The 20,715-nt window shown below is 47.5% G+C and overlaps 1 protein-coding gene across 1 annotated transcript in view; it reads left to right on the top strand.

Annotated features, from left to right (window-relative positions):
- Window positions 1-20,715, top strand: part of CFAP299 (cilia and flagella associated protein 299) — a 376,930-nt gene that overhangs the window by 319,309 nt on the left and 36,906 nt on the right. Inside the window, exon 4 of the mRNA XM_075929470.2 lies at window positions 3,360-3,502. Within this exon, the coding sequence (XP_075785585.1) occupies window positions 3,360-3,502 (143 nt within the window). The remainder of the gene's footprint in view (window positions 1-3,359; window positions 3,503-20,715) is intronic.

The raw sequence follows: 20,715 nt of genomic DNA, 5'->3' as shown, positions 1-20,715 counted from the left end.
TAGAACATCTTAAGAAATTTCAAGCACATTCATAATATTATGAATGAAAGCTTTATAGGTGATTAGAAATGAATCACAAGAGGAAAAATGAAAAACAACGCTGACAGATGATAGGATCAAAAGCTTTGGGTTTTCAGAGGGAATCCTTTGTACCTTTATCACAGGAAATGTCTTTTTTAAATATTTTTGATTGGGTGTTTGAAGTTCAAAAAAGAAGTTTTGAGGATATTAATAGGGGCAGTTATTGACTTCACTGTAGATCTGTATTGATTTATAGATGATTGTATATGAACACCTATTTAAGGAAATTAATTTTATAATCAGAAGTGAGTTGAAAGACGTCCTTTATGAGTTATAGTTATAGTGCAGATAGCACATGCACATGCATTCTGCCAACTTTTTTCTTTTATTATTGGACCATCCCAATGTAATTAAAGTTATTAAAACGGTAACCTCTGAATTTTTAAAGAGATGAATCAATTGTTCATATATTTATAACAAGCTTCTAGTCTTCTGTCTAATCACAGATGCAGTATGAGTAGTTGTACTTGTCACCAATTTAAAAGATTTTTTTTTATTTATCATACAATTCAGTTCAGTTAGCTTCTCACATGGCGGAACGTGCTAGGGAGGGGATAGGAGAAATCAGCATTATGCTGAAGTAGCTGGAGGTATCCTTGTATTAAAAGTTTTTCTGGCTCTACCAATTAGAAATGTGTAGGGTACAAAAGATGTGAAGTGTGTTAACATAATATTGTATGGAAACTGAGTGTGAACGAAAAGGAGAAGCGTTGTGAGTGTAACTCAATGGTTTGCCAGAGAAATCATTATGTTACAGCAGTTTAGTGATGTTAAAAATTAGGAATCTTTGTTATAAACTGTTGATATGATGAGGCTGCCATTTTTCACAGATGTGCAAAACTTCCCACTCAGGGTACGTCTACACTAGCTCGTTAGTTAGAGCTAGGTAGGGTAATTAGGGCAAGCGGAGTTGCAAATGAAGCCCGGGATTTAAATAACCCGGGCTTCATTTGCATGTTTCCGGGCATTGCCATTTTTAAATCCCCCTTAGTCCGAACACCGTGCCCGTGGCTACACGCGGCACGGACTAGGTAGTTCAAATTAAAGATCCTAATTCGAACTATTGTTACTCCTCATGGGGAGTAATGGTAGTTTGAATTAGGATCTTTAATTCGAACTACCTACTCCGTGCCGCGTGTAGCCGCGGGCACGGAGTTCGGACTAAGAGGAATTTAAAAATGGCGGCACCCGGGAACATGCAAATGAAGCCCGGGTTATTTAAATCCCGGGCTTCATTTGCAACTCCGCTTGCCCTAATTATCCTACCTAGCTCGAACTAACGAGCTAGTGTAGACATACCCTCAGATATCACCTGGGTAAAAACCCAAACATATTATCTAATGCATACTTGTGAATCTCTGCTATCTGATAACCTGTATGAACCAGGAGGACAGAACTATCAATCAACCAAGTCCTAGTCCACTCCTTTCCTGCCAATTCTCCTTTTGCATTTTGTGAAATGTGGGGAAACAGTCGCCTCAGTCTTCCAGCCCTACTAAAAAATCCCCTTTCAAGGAAGAAAAACCCAGGGAAGCTAGCCCATGATACTCTTCTCAGTGCCCTGACTCTGGCCTCCCAATGAGTCATCCCACTAAGCCAATGAGAATGGATTCCCTCGAAGGCCCAGGATTCACCTTAGATTTACAGGTCTATCCACTAATCCATTGCCACTTTGACTTCTCCATTGGAATGGAGGATCAAGACAAAGTGTTTGGGAACATTCTGAATCCCAGAAAGATCTTTTTCTTCAGTCAATGTGACAGGCTTTCTGTTGGTGACCTTCCTCCATGCTATCCTTCCGTTCTTTCTACGAGGAAGGGTTCTGTCAATCATCCTCCTTTCATTTTCAGACTCTCTGTGGTTCCTTCTACTCTTCCCTGAAGAGGTTTCTCTCACTGATCCCAGCCTAATCCTGCCTCCAATACAACCCTATTGGGGCCTCACTGACCCAGCTCCCCTCATTCAGTCCATTGGGATGAAAATGACAAATCGCAAAAGGAAAAAGGAAAAACGAATTCTGAGAAAGGATAGGGGATCAAAAACATTTGATTGTGAGAGGGAGGCTTGAATGTGTCTCTACGAATTGGACTTCTCTATGGTGGAATCAGAGTTCAACTGCTCAGAGCTCCTAGTTGCATTCTAGATAAACCCTCCATAGAAGAGTACTGGTTGGTATAACATCTAAGCATGATGGCTGGAGAGAGGAGAAGGAAATGTACAGCAAGCAACGCATGACTTGTACATTTGATATTGTTAATCTTATCTTCTCATACCTATATCCTTCTCACTTTCTCTCAGGAACACAGTTTTACTCTGTTTTCTTTAACAATAACATTCTGTGTTGCTAATAGGCCAGAAATGGGGTAGTACACTAGAACTGATCTTGGGTGGCTGATAGTTTTTGCCTCCTACTGAAGCTATAACATTGAATCTAATAGTAGACTAGAAAAAGAGAGATCTATGACATACAGGACTGCCAATAAGTAACTCTTCTGTGTGGATTTAACGTGGATGGTTTTATGCCCCTTCTTATATATATTGGGCTTTTAAAATGTTATAAGCCACCTCAAATATTTTAAATAGAGAGGTGGGGTAAACATATTTTTAAATAAATAAAAAATAAATAAAACTTTACCCAGTTGAGTTGAATACATATGTTGCCTTTTAATGTACAAAGCTGTCCAAACTAAACTATAGCACCAACACACATATGCTACTAAAAATTTCATGTGCTATTCTTCATCTAATTTTTTTATTCTTGTCTGCACTAGATACTAGGTGAGATCAAAATCCTAGATCTTAACACTCCAAATTGTAGAGGAGTTTGGATCTGGATGCACTGGCAGTGTATTTATATTTCAATAGACGTTATCACTCTGTTTTTAGTGATTGGCATGCTGTATTCACTTTAACTAATTTTAATTAATTCTGGAAGCTACTCCGTGGAGCCTTGTACTATACATTATACAATATGGGCCAGAGTTTCAAAAAGGCCTCTCTTCATTTAAAGTGCTTTTGAAAGTCTTATCGTAAGTAAAATGATGAATTCTGAGTGCTTTTAAAAATCTGGTCTCTATTTAGTTGCCTCAATGGAAGCTGAGCTCTTCTGAAAATATGTCTCAACTGTGATTGCTGAGCACTTTAAAATACGGCCTTCAGCTCCTTCATGCCAAATAAAAAAGGGAAAAAATTAAAGAAGTCAGTGATGCAAATGAAAATGCATTTTACTAAAGTATTTTTTGTATTTCTAATTCCTGGAGTTCTCTGTTTTTTTCCAGTCCATAATCTTCATTCGTGACCGAAATTCTCGTGGTCAAGAAGTGTCTGCCTACATTGACTATGCACACAGGCTGAAGGTTGATGAATTTGAAGTCTACTTTAATGGAAAGAAAAAGCTTTTTCCAAGACGCACTGATCTGAGGTATTTTTCTGCATTTTCTTTTCACTTACTTGAATTTCAGAAATGTACGTATCTACCTTATATTTGAGAGAGTTTGCATCTTTCTGTCTGTGTGTCCATCCATCCATCTGAGTCCATTTGTTCAAGAACTCCTCCTAAATGGTAAGAGCTAGGAGCATAACATTTGCCATGCACATTTATCATAACTTAAAGCAAGGTCAGGGTTTGGTTGTGCCAGGACAATGGGATGTGAGTGGAATGTGATTGTTTCTCATCAAACAGAAAGAGAAAGGTATGATCGCAAGGACAGTTATACCCCAGAATGACCACAGGGTGGCAGCAAATGCCTCAGCCCCAGGGAGCAACCACCGGCCAGCCAGTATGGCTCCTGCTGCTCTCACCTGGCCCCAAGGAGCAGCTGCCAATCACATCTCTTACCCTCAGCTCCCCCACACACAACTCCCAACTCCCTGCCCTAACACATTTTAGCACATTTTCCCAGAAATTTTTCCTTGAAGTGGACCATGAAGAGGTTGGCACAGCATAGAGCCATCCTAATACCCGTGGCTATTTCCATGGTTTGGACAAACTGTTGTTAAATGTGACCTTGCTGTGGGTGAAGATTAAGCGGATGAGTAGGACAATGTGTAACTATAATGTTATATAAAATTATAAACTCCTAAAATGAACACACACTGAACAAAAGATGAACTGCCTATAAGGGAGGAAGCTGCTGCACTTTTGCATTCTTCAGTGGGCTTACTTCCCTTTTTTTAATGCAAACAGCACTTTGAAAACAGCAGAACCCCTATACTGTGATAATCTACAAATGATTATATATACACACAACTAGAAGATTTACCCAGCATTTCTCGAGTCCTTAACTCAATTAATTTTTGGTTTTTGGAAAATAAAAGGAAAATGTTCATGTTTCATTGAAATCATTGCTCTGGGGTAGACCTGGGTACGAGGGGTTCAGGCTGCAGGCTGCCTTGGGGAGAGAAGACAGCCCCAGCCCTATGTCACTACAGCAGCTTGGGGCCTAGTAAAAAGCGCCTTTCCATGGCAACTGAAGCTCCAGCGGACACAACAAGGGGTGGGGTACGTGTCCCCCAGCTAGGCGGGCTCCAGCTTCATCTGCCCACAGCACTCCCCAGCCAGAGTGAAGAATGCAGCAAACTGTGCACTTTCTCCTCACTCCCTGATGCAGGGGAACAGCCAATAATGTTCCCATACAAACTGCAGGGGTGGAGGAGCTTCAGCCCCCTCTTCCCTGAAGGGCACCTAGGGATGGGAGGCTCTGAAGGGAGGGGGGGAAGGCATGCCCCAGCCAACCCCTTTCACCTGCCTGGTGATTCTGTCTCTTTTCTGCATGGTTTTATGAGAAGCAATCCCATTCCAGGCACATCCCATTTTCCTGGCACAACCAAGCCCTTACTTTGCTTTAAGTTATTATAAAGGAAGCTGTATACTGAATTTGGTGGCCCAGCTCTTAACATTTAGGAGGCGTTCTTGAACAAATAGATGGACAGACAGACCTACAAACTCTTTATAGTAGATATAAAATATAAAATAAAAATAAATGGACAACTTCTGTACATTTTCCTTCTGTTCATTTGCTTGTCACTAGATGGCAGCACTGAGGCATTCAAACAGAGCTGCAGTTCTCTTGCATTACACCAGATGGGGATCAACATGCCCGTTTTCGCCCACTTGCACCATGAGGATGTGTGTATCGGTCTTTAAATACTGCTGTAAAATACGATGGATATTGTCTGTGCTGTGTACTGAGATGTATTAATTGATTGATATACAAGTTTCCTAAATATCCTCTATGGTGGGCTCTCATTCTTGCACCCAACATTTCTGTTTAGTCCTGGTTGTTTTGTATTGCAACACACGGTGTCTTATTCAGGACTTTAACCTCTTGTTCTCTTTTCATGCCCTAGCCTAGATCAGCTGAAGGACAGAACCTAAATTGCATCAAGAGAGATGTAGGTTAGATATTGGGAGGAATGTCCTTCGTGTAAGAGGAGGTGGGCACTGGCGCAGGTTGACTGGAGAGGTTGTGGAGTCTCTGTCTCTGTTTTTGGACAGGCACTTGGCAGAGATTGTCTGGATGATGTTTGATCCTGGCTTGGTGCAGGGATGGAAAGGATGGCCTACAGATTCCCTTCCAGTTCTATATTTCTGTGAGTCTCTAAGGGTATGTCTACACTAGAAAGTTAGTTCGAACTAACGGACGTTAGTTCGAACTAACTTTCCTATGCGCTACACTAGCGCTCCGTTAGTTCGAACTTAATTCGAACTAACGGAGCGCTTAGTTCGAACTAGGTAAACCTCATTTTACGAGGACTAACGCCTAGTTCGAACTAGCTAGTTCGAACTAAGGGCTGTGTAGCCCTTTAGTTCGAACTAGTGGGAGGCTAAGGCTTCCCAGGTTTCCCTGGTGGCCACTCTGGCCAACACCAGGGAAACTCTATTGCCCCCCTCCCGGCCCCGGAGCCCTTAAAGGGCCACGGGCTGGCTACTCACTTTGTGCCAGTTGCAAGGCTGCCAGCACCCGTGCCTGCACAGCCTGCACCTGCCACAGGATGAGCCAGCCATCCGAGGGCTCCCAGCCCTCCACTGCTCCCCACGACCAGCCTGGCGGCTCCCGGGAGCCTGCCCGGGGGCGCAAAAGGCGGGCGCCCGCCTGGTCAAGTGCGGAGATCGTGGACCTCATCGAGGTTTGGGGGGAAGCCTCAAATGTCCACGATCTCCGCACTAGCCACCGGAACGCGGCCGTCTATGGACGCATGGCTGCCAGCCTGGCCGCCAGGGGCCACCAGCGCAGCCGGGAGCAGGTGCGCTGCAAGATTAAAGACTTGCGGCAGTCCTACTCCCGGGCCTGCCTGCCAGGGGCTGACCCGGAGGCCTGCCCCCACTTCCATGCCCTGGACCGCATCCTGGGGCCTCATGCCGTCCCTGCCCCCCGGGACGTGATTGACCCCGGGGCAGAGGGACCGCTCCTGGACACCGAGGAGGAGGAAGAGGGCTCTGAGAGCCAGGAGCCTGCTGCCAGCCTTCCCAGGACCCGGGACCCCCGAGGCACCCCACAGAGCCGCTCGCCTGCATCATCAGAGGCCGGGGAGGCATCCACCTGTGAGTACCCTCGTGTTCCCCTTATGTGTACGGGGGGCTGGGGCGAGAGGGAGCCCCGGGACCGTGCGCCTGGGCCTTGCCCACTACGGAGCAGCAGCTGGGGATCCTGCAGGGGCCCTGGCCTTGCAGAGGGGAGCTGGGTTTCACACACCTGGGCCCCTGGGGTAATTGACCGCTGGTCTTCTTGCACCACAGCTGCAGCACCGGGGACTGCAGGGCGCACCACACCGCCTGCAGCAGCCGCCCGCGCCCGGGCAAGCAGGACAGCCAGGAACCAGGAGGACTACCAGAGGCGGCATCTCCGGTTCCTGGACCGACAGCTCCGTCTCCAGGACCACTGGGTCCAGGAGGACCTCAGGCTGCGCCAGAGGAGTCTGGAGGCCCTGGAGGAGCAGGGCCGTGCCCTGCGAGGCCACCTCCAGAGCCTGCTAGACCGCTTTCCATTTCCTCCTCCCCCTGCTCCCCCTCTTGCTCCCCCTCTTGCTCCCCCTGCTCCCCCTCTTGCTCCCCCTCTTGCTCCCCCTGCTCCCCCTGCTCCTCCTGCTCCTCCTGCTTCCGCTCCTGCTTCCGCTCCTGCTTCCTCCACACCCCCTGTCCTCTCTGCCCCCCCCTCCACAACCATTCCCCACCGACGCCCCCGGACCCGCAGTGTGGCGAGACGGGAGAGGCACCCAGACTCCCACCCCTGAGCTTTCCTTTCCCTTCCTCCCTTCCCTCCCCTCCCCTTCCAGCTCCCTCGTCCCAGGTTTCCCCCTCCCTTCTCCCACCTTCATTCCTCCCTCCCCCACCCCAGTTCTCTGAAATAAACAGACGTTTTTGTTTGAAAAACAGGTGTCTTTATTGTACAGTAGATAGGGAGGGGAAAGGGGAAGGGGGGGGGTAGGGTGGAAGAAGGCCCCGGTGGGGCATGCAGGGAGAGGTCAGTCCTCCTCCTCCTCCACCTGGAAGCTCTCCCGCAGGGCTTCCCGGATCCGGATGGCCCCCCGCTGGGCTTCCCGGACGGCGGCGGTGCGGGGCTGACCGTAGTGTCCAGCCATGCGGTCAGCCTCAGCCATCCAGGCTGGCAAGAAAGCCTCCCCCTTCCGCTCACACAAATTGTGGAGCACACAACATGCCGCCACCACGGGAGGGATGTTGTGCTCGGCCAGGTCCAGACGGGTGAGGAGGCATCGAAAGCGGGCTTTCAGTCGCCCGAAGGCCCCCTCCACCACGATGCGGGCCCTGCTCAGCCTGTTATTGAAGGCCTGGCGGGAGGGATTGAGGTGTCCCGTGTAGGGCTTCATGAGCCAGGGCTGCAGTGGGTAGGCGGCATCCCCCACCAGGCAGACGGGCATGTCCACGTCCCCGACCCTGATGTGGCGGTCGGGGAAGAAGGTCCCGTCCTGCAGCCGCTGGCACACGGAGGAGTTCCGGTACACCCAGGCGTCGTGTGCTTTGCCGGACCAGCCCACATTTATGTCCGTCAACTGTCCCCGGTGGTCACATACGGCCTGCAGGATGACGGAGAAGTACCCCTTGCGGTTCACGTACCGGGACGCCTGGTGTTCCGGGGCACGGATGGGGATGTGCGTCCCGTCGATGGCCCCCCCGCAGTTGGGGAAGCCGAGGGCGCCGAATCCCCGGATGACGGCATCCGGGTTGGCGAGGCGGACCACCCTGCGGAGCAGCACCCGGTTGATGGCCTTGACCACCTGCAGAGAGAGACACAGCAAAGCGTCAATCAGTGGGGCGCCCGGGTGGCTGGGAGCGTGCGTGCCCTGGCAGTGCCCCGCGCCCCACTCCCGGAAGCAACCCCCCTGGCGGCGTGTAGTACGGCCGGGACAGCCCGACCGCTCCGGTGCGGGGCGCTTTCGCCTCCTCCCGCCCCCCCCTTTGTCCCTGGGGCGGCCCATCCCCTCCTCGCAGCCCCCCTCCCCCCCGGCTCGGTGGCCGACGAGCGCCGTACCTGCATGAGCACTGCTCCGACAGTGGATCTCCCCACGCCGAACTGGTTCCCGACGGATCGGTAGCTGTCCGGCGTGGAGAGCTTCCAGAGGGCGATGGCCACCCGCTTCTGGAGGGGGATGGCGGGCCTCATGCGAGTGTCCCTTCTTTGCAGGGCAGGGGCGAGCCACTCGCAGAGCTCCAGGAAGGTGTCCCTCCTCATCCTAAAGTTCTGGGTCCACTGTCGGTCGTCCCAGTGCTCCAGGACGATGCGGTCCCACCAGTCGCTGCTGGTGTCCAGACGCCAGATGCGGCGGGGCACGCCGGTGCCGGGGCGCCGCCGCGGCTCCTCCACGGCCCCCAGGGCGGCCAGGCGGAGAGGCAGGGGGCTGACGTTCCCCAGGTGGTGCCAGGCAGCCTCGAGCCATTGCTGGCAGGCTTGCAGCAGCAAGTCCAGAACGTGCACCAGAAGGTGCAGGGCGAGCCGTGGCTCCATGTTGCCACCTGCGGCGGCCCCCCCGAAGGGAAGCACCGACACAGACGGGCACAGAGACCGACGCTTTGCTGTCCCTCGGCGAGGTTGGCAAGCAAGCAGGAAAAGCTGAGAACCGGCTGTCCAGGGGGGGTCCCTTTAAGCACGAGCCTCAGATAGCCTCAGACAGCAGCCACACAAAGCAACTGCTGACCTGATGCCCTGCCAGAACCGGTTTCAGCTGCCCTTAAATGCCCCCCTGCGTCCAATCAGTGTGGACGCGCTAGTTCGAACTAGCAAAACGCTAGTTCGAACTAGTTTTTAGTTCTAGATGCGCTAGTTCGAACTAGCTTAGTTCGAATTAACTAATTCGAACTAAGTTAGTTCGAACTAGCGCTGTAGTGTAGACGTACCCTAAGGCAGTTCATGAACAATTGGACTACCATTTGTGTCCGGTAGTATAGGTTGGACCTCCCTAGTCTGGCACCCTCAGAACCTGACCAATCCCAGATGAGGGATTTTGCTGGACCAGGGTGGTCATTTCTGGATCCCCTGCTGCCCTCAAACCCTGGCCCAACTGCTTCCCTCCCAGCTGGCTTCCCCCTCTCACTGGTCCCGCTGCCGTGTCAGTCTCACTCCCCTAGCAGGCAGCCCCGTGACCTCTGCGCACCAGACTCCTGCTGTCATGCCCAGCTCCTGCTGCTGCACTGGGCAGCCCCACAGCCTCTGCACTGGGCTCCTGCTGCCACACTCGGGGTTCCCGCAGCCACATGTGGGGCGCCTGCGTGGGGATGTTGCCGGACCTTAGAGTCCTGGCTAAGAGAGTTTCAACCTATACAACATATTGATTGCCCTGCACAGTTTCACCCTCTTTAACTCCATTATTATTAGCTGTGCATGTTATATCATTATTAGAGATAAACCCGTTCAAAACTCTGGATCTGAACTACCCACCTGAACTTCAGAGAAAGTCCGAGTCAGTGCATGCTTCCCCAAGACAATAACATGTTTATTCAGATCTGTTGTGAAGTTCTTGCCACATTACTTATCAGGCCAAGAAGAAACCTCTCATTCTGGGATATGTGGCACATTGCCAGGGTGTTAGCTGCATCACAGAACAATGCTTTTACATGTAGCTGATAGGCCTTTGTATTGTCATGCAGCACTTCTCGTCTTATGTATGCATGCCGCGATTTAATCCTGGTTGTGTCTCTTCTTGCAATGGTCTGCTGGAAAGTTGCTGTCCGCTTGGAGCACAGGGAAGAAACATTTTTTCCCTCTGGCTAGTGTTTCAGCAGTGTGCAAGATTCAAATCATGTGAAGTAGTGAGCTCATTTGAATCTGGATATAAATTAACAAGAACAATAGTCCTCTTAAAAGTATGAACAAAGAGGATCTCAAGGTGCACAAACCCTATACAGGCAGTCCCCGAGTTACGTACAAGATAGGGACTGTAGGTTTGTTCTTAAGTTGAATCTGTATGTAAGTCGGAACTGGCGTCAGCCGCTGCTGAAACTGATCAGTTTCAACCGCGGATGAATCTGGACGCCAGTTCTGACTTACATACAGATTCAACTTAAGAAACCCAGGTGTCCCCAAGTCAGCTGCTGCTGAAACTGATCAGCGGCTGATTCCAGGAAGCCCAGCGCAGAGCAACTCTGCCTCGGGCTTCCTGTAGTCAGCCGCTGGTCAGTTTCAGCAGCGGCTGACTTGGGGACGCCTGGGGCAGAGCAGCTGGGGTGCTGCTGGGTTGCTCCAGTAGCGCGGCTCCTCGGCGCTACTGGAGCAACCCAGCAGCACCCCAGCTGCTCTGCCCCAGGCGTCCTGATTCAGCCGCCTCTGAAACTGACCAGCAGCGGCTGAATCAGGACGCCTGGGGTAGAGCAGCTGGGGTGCTGCCGGGTTGGTCCGGAGCAGCGCTGCAGGACCAACCCGGCAGTCCCCAGCTGCTCTACCCCAGGGGTAGGCAAGAAAAGCCTGGTCTGCTGGGGGGTGGGGCACTAGCTGCTCCCCCCCCCCCCCCAGCAGACCACGGAGACGGGGGTGGCAGGACCGCCCAAGTCCTCCACGGCTTTGCTCCGTCTCCCTGGTCTGCTGACCTGGGAGACGCGGAGCAAAGCCGCAGAGCACGTGAGCAGCGGGACAGCCCAAGCGCGCCCGGGCTGTCCCGCTGCAGGCGTGCTCCAAGGCTTTGCTCCCCATCTCCCTGCAGACCAGGGAGACAGGGAACAGCTTTTCTTGCCCCGGAGGACGGGGGCGGCGGACCGCGGTGCATCTGGGCGTCCCGCCGCTCCCGTCCTCGGGGGCGAGAAAAGCCCCGTTCGTAACTGCGGATCCGACATAAGTCGGATCCACGTAACTCGGGGACTGCCTGTATACTCACATACGGTGAGACACCTTACCTGATTCACAGGGCACATTTAAGTCAGGGCATGTTAATGTTGATACAATGAGGTGCTAGGGCATTCCATATACTCAGTTTTCTATCATACTGAGAAAGAAAGAAAGAGATCCATCCAAAAATGGCTTCTGCCCAAAAAGAAGCTGTAGGCTTTTAGGGAGCAGGGTGAGGACTCTGGGGATACACCATCAGTCATTTTACTTGGGAGAAGCCAGAGCTCACAAGCAATAGGCAGGTAGTGGGCAAGCCAGGGGATCTGGGGATGTTGCTGCCAGGCAATTCTTTTGATCTGGAGAATCTGAAGACAGATTCTAACATTTATATTCAAAAAAGAAACTGAAGAAGCAACTTTTGATTAGGAAAGACAGCATATACGAAGTAGCAGCTTTCGAGCAGAGGGTCATTAGCAGACTACGTGTGAATCAAAGTAGCTGAAAGAAGAAGAGAGCTAGGAAGGGGGAAATATCTGGTCCTATGGCCACTATAATGCAACAGCACAATGTAGTAGAAAGAATGCACAGTACATACATCCCCAAAGCTATATTCCTTCATCCTCAATAAGATTCCATTTTAATATGGGCTAGAAATACTTTGAACCAGCAAGGCAGTGGGTTGAAAATGCTCAGACCTACAACCTTCACATATGCAAAACACTCATTGGACCAGTTCATCCTCTCCATGCCCCAAATGGTTTACATTAAATTATAGTAGGAAGGAATTTAACCCAGAGACTTCAATGGGATTTTTGTGTCAGAATCAAGAACTATTTCTAATTATACAAAATTAATACAACATCTGGATATCTGAGTATGTGTAAACTAAATGCCATGGGCAGTTTGCAAATCTACCTAACTGGATCTTGATTTTGAAGCTGGAGAATGCAATGTGCTGTAGTGTTTCCAAGCTGAAGATGATAACCAGGCTTAGAACAAAGGGCGCAGTTTGGTTATTGTTATGTATGAACAAAGTATGATGTTTTCCAGTGTTGGCAATTTTATGTCATTGAAATCTGAGCTTCAAGGCCTCAGAACTTCTGAAAACCAGACTGCTTTCTTAGGAGCGAAAGTGGATTTAGAGCCTAATTTTAAGAAACCGCAAGTTTCAAAAATCAGGCCCAATTCATACTCACAATATGCTTGTGACATAATCGCCTCATTTTATGGAAGTTTTGCACGAACATCTTGACATTGAATTTCATAAGGTCACAGCTTGTAGTTCATGATCCTTGTTTGCCCATTTGACATTTGCAGTTTCCACACCCATGCATGCACACAGCTATTTGCACATGCAGGTACAATAACAAATAGGTAACATATTTGCCCGTAAGGTAAATCTTAAACCGTTTCTCTTTAACAATCAGTATCATTTTCACATGCCGTGGCCTTGCTGACACTGGTTGTCTAGCACAACTCTTTGGAAGCAAGACCTTGGGATTTTTGCATAACCTTTAAACAATTCTGGTGTCTTTGGTTAAGAATGTGGTGTTTCAATATCCCGTACCCTCCCTTTCCACTTCCTCTCTTCACCACATTTGGTAGTAAACAGAACGTTTTGTACTTAACCAAAATTTTATTTCTGTTTACACTGGGTAGGAATTATAGTGACCAGTAGCCTTACTTATGGAAGAGCATTGGGCAGAAGCAAAGGTGGCCTCTAATTGTGGTCCAAGCCTGAAAAAAGTTTAAATGTAGAGTGAGTCTGGTTCACTAAACCTCAGCTATGTATCCCAGAATATTTTCATCTTTTATGATACGCTGAACAGATAATAGAAACACAATCAATCCTGGAAATATATTTTGAAATAAAAGAGTAAAAATCCAGCAGTCTCACAGATGAGCTGATCCAGTGGCATGAACATCAGGATCCTGCTGAAGTTAGAATGTGACATTTGGATTCCAAATCACAACAGCATGCTGTGTCTGAATTCATATCCAGCAGCTAAACCAAAATGGTGGAAACCTCTTCTTGCAAGGCTTCTGCCATTTCACCACCCTCCTGATAATACAGGATAATGTCTACACTGCAGGGCTAAAGTCAAATTAAGCTACGCAACTTCAGCCATGTCAATTTCGTAGCTGAAGTCGAAATAGCTTAGTTCGGTTTTAGGGACTGTCTATACAGCAGGAACTCGAAGGAAGAACACTCTTCCTTTGACTTCCTTTACTCTTTGTGAAATGGGGGTTAGCATGAATTAGAGTAAGAAGTCCTCCAGCTCGACATTATTTCGAAATAATAGTGTAGTGTAGACGTGCACTGTGTTATTTCGGAATAATATCAGTTATTCGGAAGTAACGCTGCTGTGTAGATGTACATAGAACGTACAAGAAGTATTTCCTTTAACCATTTTGAGTGTGTTGCCCTTCAGTTTCATTAGATGCCTTCTTTTTGTTGAATTATCCATGCCATTCAATAAGCTGCAACAGCCATATTTTCTTCTCCACCCCGCCAGTTTTCTATATATCAGAGATTTTAAGGCCAAAAGGGACTGTGAAGATCATCTATTTTAACCTCTGAATTTCATCCAGTAGTTCCTGGATATAGCCCAGCAACTTGTGATTGAATTAAAATATGTCTTTTAGAAAGGCATCCAGTCTTGACTGAAAGATTCTAACTAATGAAGAACTTCCTACATCTCTTGGCAATCTGTTCTGATATATAATAACCTCCATTAAAAACTTCCAGTTTCCTAATTCTACTCTGAATGTTAACTTCCATCCATTTGATCTTGTGCTGCCTTTGTTTGCTGTGTTGAATAGTGCTCCATCTTTTCCCTATTTAGAGACTTGCTCAAAGCCACCTTGTATCGATTTTAGCTTCTTTCATTTATCACGTAAAACCTTTGTCTATTCTTTGGTTATCTCTCACCTTGTCAGCCACCTCCCTAAGGCTTCTTCTTTTGCCACCTCTTTCCTTTCAAGTGTAGCCAAATGCTTTTAGTAAATACACCATCTTGAGTCCGTGAGTGCAGGAGACTCAACTAGAGGACCTCTCAAGATCCCTTCCAATCCTATGACTGTAATTTTCAGCTGTAACTAGGACCATATTATTCCTTTTCTGTATCTCCGCATCATTTCTTCTTGTCTTTGATGTCAAATTCCTCTTCACTTCTGCATCATTCTCTTGCACTAATGGAGACGCCCAGGTTTAGAGATACCAAAATGTTCTGGTAGTCATAGTACCTCCATCTCTAAAGATAACATGTGACAGATTAGTTTGGTATCTCACTCAAAAATGGTTGGCACGTCTATTCAAGTGACTTCAAAATGCTGGTTTGCCTTCTGACAGAATTTGCATATTTGAGGAAATAGCTTGGATCAAAGATTGACACTTCCCGCACTTGTGATTGATATTTATTCTTGATCAGTTGGAGAACCAACACACACATTTTTGAAGGATTTAGTATTTGCTTCAAATTGTTAAAAGATTATTCTAAATCTGGAAATTAGTTTTCCCATGTTGGTGCAACACTTTTTTTATTGGCTGTGTGAGGCTGTCAGAAGACATTGAGCCAGATGTGTAAGTGCCCTCCCCCATCAAACTCTCTTTTACAACTCAGAATGAAAGGTTTGGACAATTAAAGTTTTAATGTGAAGTTGATATTTTACATCTATTGAGTAATACCAAAGGGTCCTATATTTGATCTATATGGCTCCTTGGACTTGCTTTGCCATTTTATTGCGTTATTTTATTGAGGGAGTATTATTTTTGTGTTATGTTCCTCATTTGGTTCTAGTTTATTAAATTGAAAGGAATGTGTTAGGCATTTAGTTAGCACAGAAGAGGCTGAACTGAAATAGGGACCTAGAATCTGCATTATAATTGAATCCACTCCTTCTCAGCTAATTCATATAATCTGATGAAAAGCAAGTGTAATACAATTTGTCCACATAGGCTATAGAATGCTGACTCTATGGAACCGGAAACAAATTTCTGGTGAAATAAAACAAGGACAACAAATGAAAATAGGCAATCTTCTACTAACCTGTCAGGGATATAGTGATGTTAGTATACAGAAGAGGGCATTGTGGGTTGATGAATAGTAAACCAAATTAATTCTGGGTTGCTTTCTGACAAATAGACCATCATTTAACCATTTCTTCTAATTCCTTCTGTAAATGAGGTTTGGTTATGTGTCATCAGATAGTATTAGACTGTTTCAACTCTCTCTAAACTCCTACTTTAATTTTGCATTATTATTCAGTGTTGTGACAGAAAATCACATTTTTAGATGCACTGTACCCTCATTTAAACATCGTTACACGCTTTTCATTTGTATCCCCTTGAAATTCTGTAAATGGGACCACACAATGTAACCCTACCAGGTCAGATGCACCAATAGGTGTTGCTCATCAGATTTAAAATAAAGTAATTTACTATAGAACACTGCTCCAAGATTTTTCTCTGCTCTAGTAACACCTTTAGTTACACTCAAAAGTGTCAGCTGAAATCATTTTCTTATCTCATCTTTAATGAAACTTGTCATTTTCAGTGACTGTTAGTTTTGGCCCCAGCAAAGCCAGTATACACGTGCATGATTTTATGCATGAGAGTTGTTGCATCAGGTCATTAATCATTATACATTTTCTCTCTGGAAATCCCACTCAGTGATATTAAGGATGTTGTCAGTCTTGAAGCCTCAATAATGACTTTGTTATACATCTTTTGTAAAGTTCTTTGAAATATCCTGGCATAAGAGTATATTAATCTGACCCTGCGCTTATTGCAATCAGTGGCAGCAACAACATGGATTTCAGTGGGAACAGGATCTGATCCTGCAGCTTTTTATTTTGGACTTTTAAAAATACGCTTTTGGCAAGAATTTCAAAAATATTCACTATTGGAACTTGAATCTATGGAAAAATAACAAGAGTAGAGTTAGACCAAGGTTGAGTACTTTCTTATCTCATCAGAGTGTCATCTAAGCAGCTGGGAGAGAGCTATCCCTCTACAGATAACTCAGATCTTTTTTAGACAGCTATAATGTAGTTGTGAATGAAAATTGCTGCTATTTTATTTGCAGGTGTATTTTGAAGTATAATTCTCCTTCAAGTGGTGTCCCTGTGCGTGCTCCACTCAGATGTTTAGTGCATCCTCGTGCCAGCGATCAGAGATTTTTAGCCTAGCAGTGCCTTCTTGCGCTGCACCTGTGTAGCAGCCATCTTATGCTCTTTTTGTCAGTTAGCTGCGCATGTGGCACAAGTCTCTCTCGGTTCCTTTTCTACCGTGCTCTGCAGAAGATGGTATGTCCAGCAGTGCTCTTCTCAGCTGAGAAAAGATAGGAGAAATTAGTTGTTCTTAGCTTTAGTCTGTTTAGTGTTTAGTAATTAGTTCATTAGCCAGTGTTTCTCTTTTAAAAAATGCTACTGCCTTGTTTTTTCTTTACCTCTTTTTTTCCCTTATTCCAAGTTCTTTGTCCCAGTTAACAATTATGCCAGGCTCCCCTGGCTTTAAAAAATGCAACTCCTGCAGAGACTCAATGCCCACCTCAGGTGGGCACGCTTCGTGTATAAAGTGCCTAGGCGAAGGACACGTGGTGCAGAAATGTCCACCCTGCCAAAGAATGACCGCCAGGGCCAGGAAAGACCGGGAGCAGGGCCAGCCCACAACAGTTTGGCACCTGAGGTGGGGAGCTCAAATGACGTCCCTATGCCCCCTTTTCTCCTGCCTGCCTGTTTTGTCTCTTGTGCCTTCCTTCCTCCAGCACAGCATTCCACCATCTCTGTGCATCTAGAGCAGAGAGAATACATATCAGCAGCAGACACAATTTTCTACACTCTGGATCCTTGTGGTGCCCCGCCCCACCCCACAGTCTGACACCTGAGGCGGCCACCTCAGTTCGCCTCATGGTAAGGCCAGTCCTGACCGGGAGATGAGGCTTAAAAATTTGCTCTGGCAGAAATCTCTCCAATCACCAGAAGTCAAGACTATTGCCCCCTCGGAACCTGTAACACCGAGAAAAAGGGCTAATTCATCATCCATATGGAATTCGCATAAGTCCCAGGCCTCTCCGGCACACTCCTTGCCAGCCATGCTATCAGCTTTGTGTGCTGCACGCTCCCCGGTGCCGTCAATATCTGGCGCAGTGCACAAACGAAAAACTGCACCAATGAAAGGTGCCGAGCCAGAACCAAAAAGAAAAGGCACTGCTCTGGCACAACAGGTCCAAACAACCGATGAACAGAAGGTTTCAACATGCCCAAGTGTCCATGTCCCAGTCTGCTACTCCCAAGAAGCAAATGTGAAGGTGTGGTTGAAGGCATGAGCGGTGCATACCATCCACACATTCCACTGTCATTTGAGACCCTTTTTCCACCAATGGGTTCTCATCACTAAGGTCCTCAAGATTATAAGAACTGGCTATACCATCCCCTTCCTGTCTATAATCCCTTCCCATTCCCCTTTTCCTATCCCTCTTCAGGGACCCCTCTCATAAGCCCCTTCTAAAGGCAGAAGTTCAAAGATTGCTCAGCATAGGGGCCATAGAGCGAGTTCCACCAGATTTCCATGGAAGAACATTCTATTCCAACTACTTCCTCATGTCGAAAAAGATGGAGGCCAATCTTAGGTCTCAGGAAGCTCAACAAGTTCATACGCAACAAGTTCAGGATGATAACACTGGAATCATCATTCCGACACTGAACAAGGGGGACTGGTTCTCATACCTTGACCTCCAAGACATGTACTTTCATATAACAATACACCTGGAACCCACAGGAGGTTCCTCCAGTTTGTGGTGGGCAAAGAACATTACCAATACCGTGTCTTCCCTTTTGGACTAGCGACGCACCACCTGTCTTCTCCAAGACCCTGGCCATAGACACAGCCTTCCTTAGAAAGCAGGGAGTAATCCTATTCCCATACCTTGATGATTGCTTAATCAAGGGGTCTTCTCAACAACACACAATGATCATGACATCATGACCTTTCTCAAGATGTTTTCAGTCACTTGGGGTTTTTGATAAAAGTACAGAAATCTACTCTGGATCCCACCCAGAGAATATAATTCATTGGAGCACTATTAGATTTTATGGTGGTCAGGGCGTTTCTCCCTCTGAGCCCTGTGCGATACTGACAAAACATTCTACACACCCCAGTAACAACCATCCACACATGCCTATAGGCCCTAGGACAACATGGCAGGCATGACCTTCATAGTATCCCTAGTGAGACTTCACATGAGATGCCTACAAGCCTGGCTGGCATCTATGTATATTACCTACCGACACAACCTCGCCAAGTGAGTTACACTCACAGCTCTAGTGCTGACATCACTGTGATGCTGGACTTGCCCACACAAACTTCTCTCCAGAGTCCCCTTCCATCACCCAGATCCCTCGCAGATAATCATTACAGATGCTTCCCTTCTAGGCTGGGAAGCTCACTGCGGGCACCACAAGGTGCAGGGCAGATGGTCACACCAAGAGACAAGAGTGCACATCAGTATTTTGGAACTCCAGGCGGTCCATGACACTTGCCTCCATTTCCTACCACTCATCCAGGGCTGTACTGTACGTGTCCTCACGGACAACATTTCATGTATGCATTAAATCTACAGTCAGGGGGTGCCCAATCATGCTCACTATGTGCCGAGGAAATCAAGTTCTGGAATTGGTGCGTGAAGAACATTACAGCAATTGCAATGTACATACCTGGTCAACCAGAGCAGAATACCAGAGCAGACAAACTGAGCAGACAGTTTTTTCAACAGCATGAGTGGGAGCTCAGTCTGAGAATCATCCTGCCTATACTCCAACAATGTGGATTCCCAGGCATAGTCCTCTTTGCCACGAAAGTCAGTCGCAAATGTTACTGCTTCTGTTCCTGAGCGGGCCAAGGCAAACACTCCCTAGGGGACATGTTCATCATATCATAGATGGCTCCTCTTTCATATGCATTTCTCCCTTTTCCCCTGATTCCCAGGGTAATCCACAAGATCTGGGCAGACTGAGCGAAGGTCATCTTAATAATGCCATAGCAGCTGAGACAGCATTGGTTTCCTTACCTCCATTACCTGTCAATCACAAACCCTATGCCCCTCTCGATCACTTCCAAATTGTTAACCCAGCACAATGGACGAATGTGCCACCCGAACCCTCAGAATCTGAAGCTCACCACAGAATGACAAGCTAACCTGCTCCCAGAGGGTGAAACAGCAGTTACCGCCCTTCCACAAGGTAAACCTATCAAAACAAATGGAAGAGATTTCAGGAATGGTGCAGCCAAGCCATCTACAAGCCTATACCATACCATCAATACCTACCATACTGGAATACTTAATGGATCTTAGTGACACGGGAGTCTCCATCAGCTCCATACGAGCCTGTCTCTCAGCCATCACTGTTTTCCATGAGCCGATAAATGACATCTCGGTCTTCGCTCATCCCATCACCAATCGGTTCCTATCCGGCCTGTCAAAAGCACGACCCCACCTACGTCCACTTGTTCCACAATGGAGCCTAAACCTTGTGTTGGACTTCTTAACAAGACCACCTTTCAATCCTTTAGCGACAGCTTCAGGGCAACATGTGGCCATGAAAGTATCCTTTCTTGTCGCTATCATGTCGGCAGGAAGGGTGGAGGAGATCGCAGTCCTTATGTCGGGACCACCCTACACACTGTTCACCAAAGATAAGATTATCCTCAGACCCCATCCTAAGTTTTTACTGAAGGTCATTTCCGATTTCCATATCAATGAACCCTTCTACTCACCCACTTACCATCCGAAACCACACAACTCTCTGAGGGAAGTGATACTACACACCCTTGATACAAGAAGAACGCTTGCATTCTACATAGATAGTACTAAACCCTTCAGACACTCATACAGACTTTTTATATCCATGCCCAGCCCTACCACGGGAGAAGCTGTCTAGGCACAATGCATATCCAGATGGATAGCAACTTGCATAAATACTCGCTATGGACTCTGAAGCAGAGAGCCACCGCAGTTGGTCACTGCGCATTCCACCAGGGCGGTGGCTGCATCCACTGCCTTCTTACACAATGTACTGCTAGCTGACATCTGCAGGACCACTACATAGTCTTCCTCACATACCTTTGCACAACCGGTACCTACCACATCTATGGGTGACGCTGTCCTTCCTTCTTCTGGCACATAACTCCAAAGACCCACCCCCACTACTGTGGGTACTGCTTTTCAGTCACCTGAGTGGAGCTCCCACAGGGACACCACTCGAAGGAGAAGTTACTCACCCCGTGCAGTAACAATGTTTCTTTGAGATGCGTGTCCCTGTGTGTGTGCCACTACCCACCCTTCCTCCCCTCTACTTTGGC

Source organism: Pelodiscus sinensis, chromosome 4 (genome assembly GCF_052426305.1).
Source record: "Pelodiscus sinensis isolate ZL-2025 chromosome 4, ASM5242630v1, whole genome shotgun sequence".
In the NCBI taxonomy this organism is placed as follows: Eukaryota; Metazoa; Chordata; order Testudines; family Trionychidae; genus Pelodiscus; species Pelodiscus sinensis.
The sequence above is the reverse complement of the archived record's forward strand: the minus strand, read 5'-3'. Positions and strand labels throughout refer to the sequence as shown.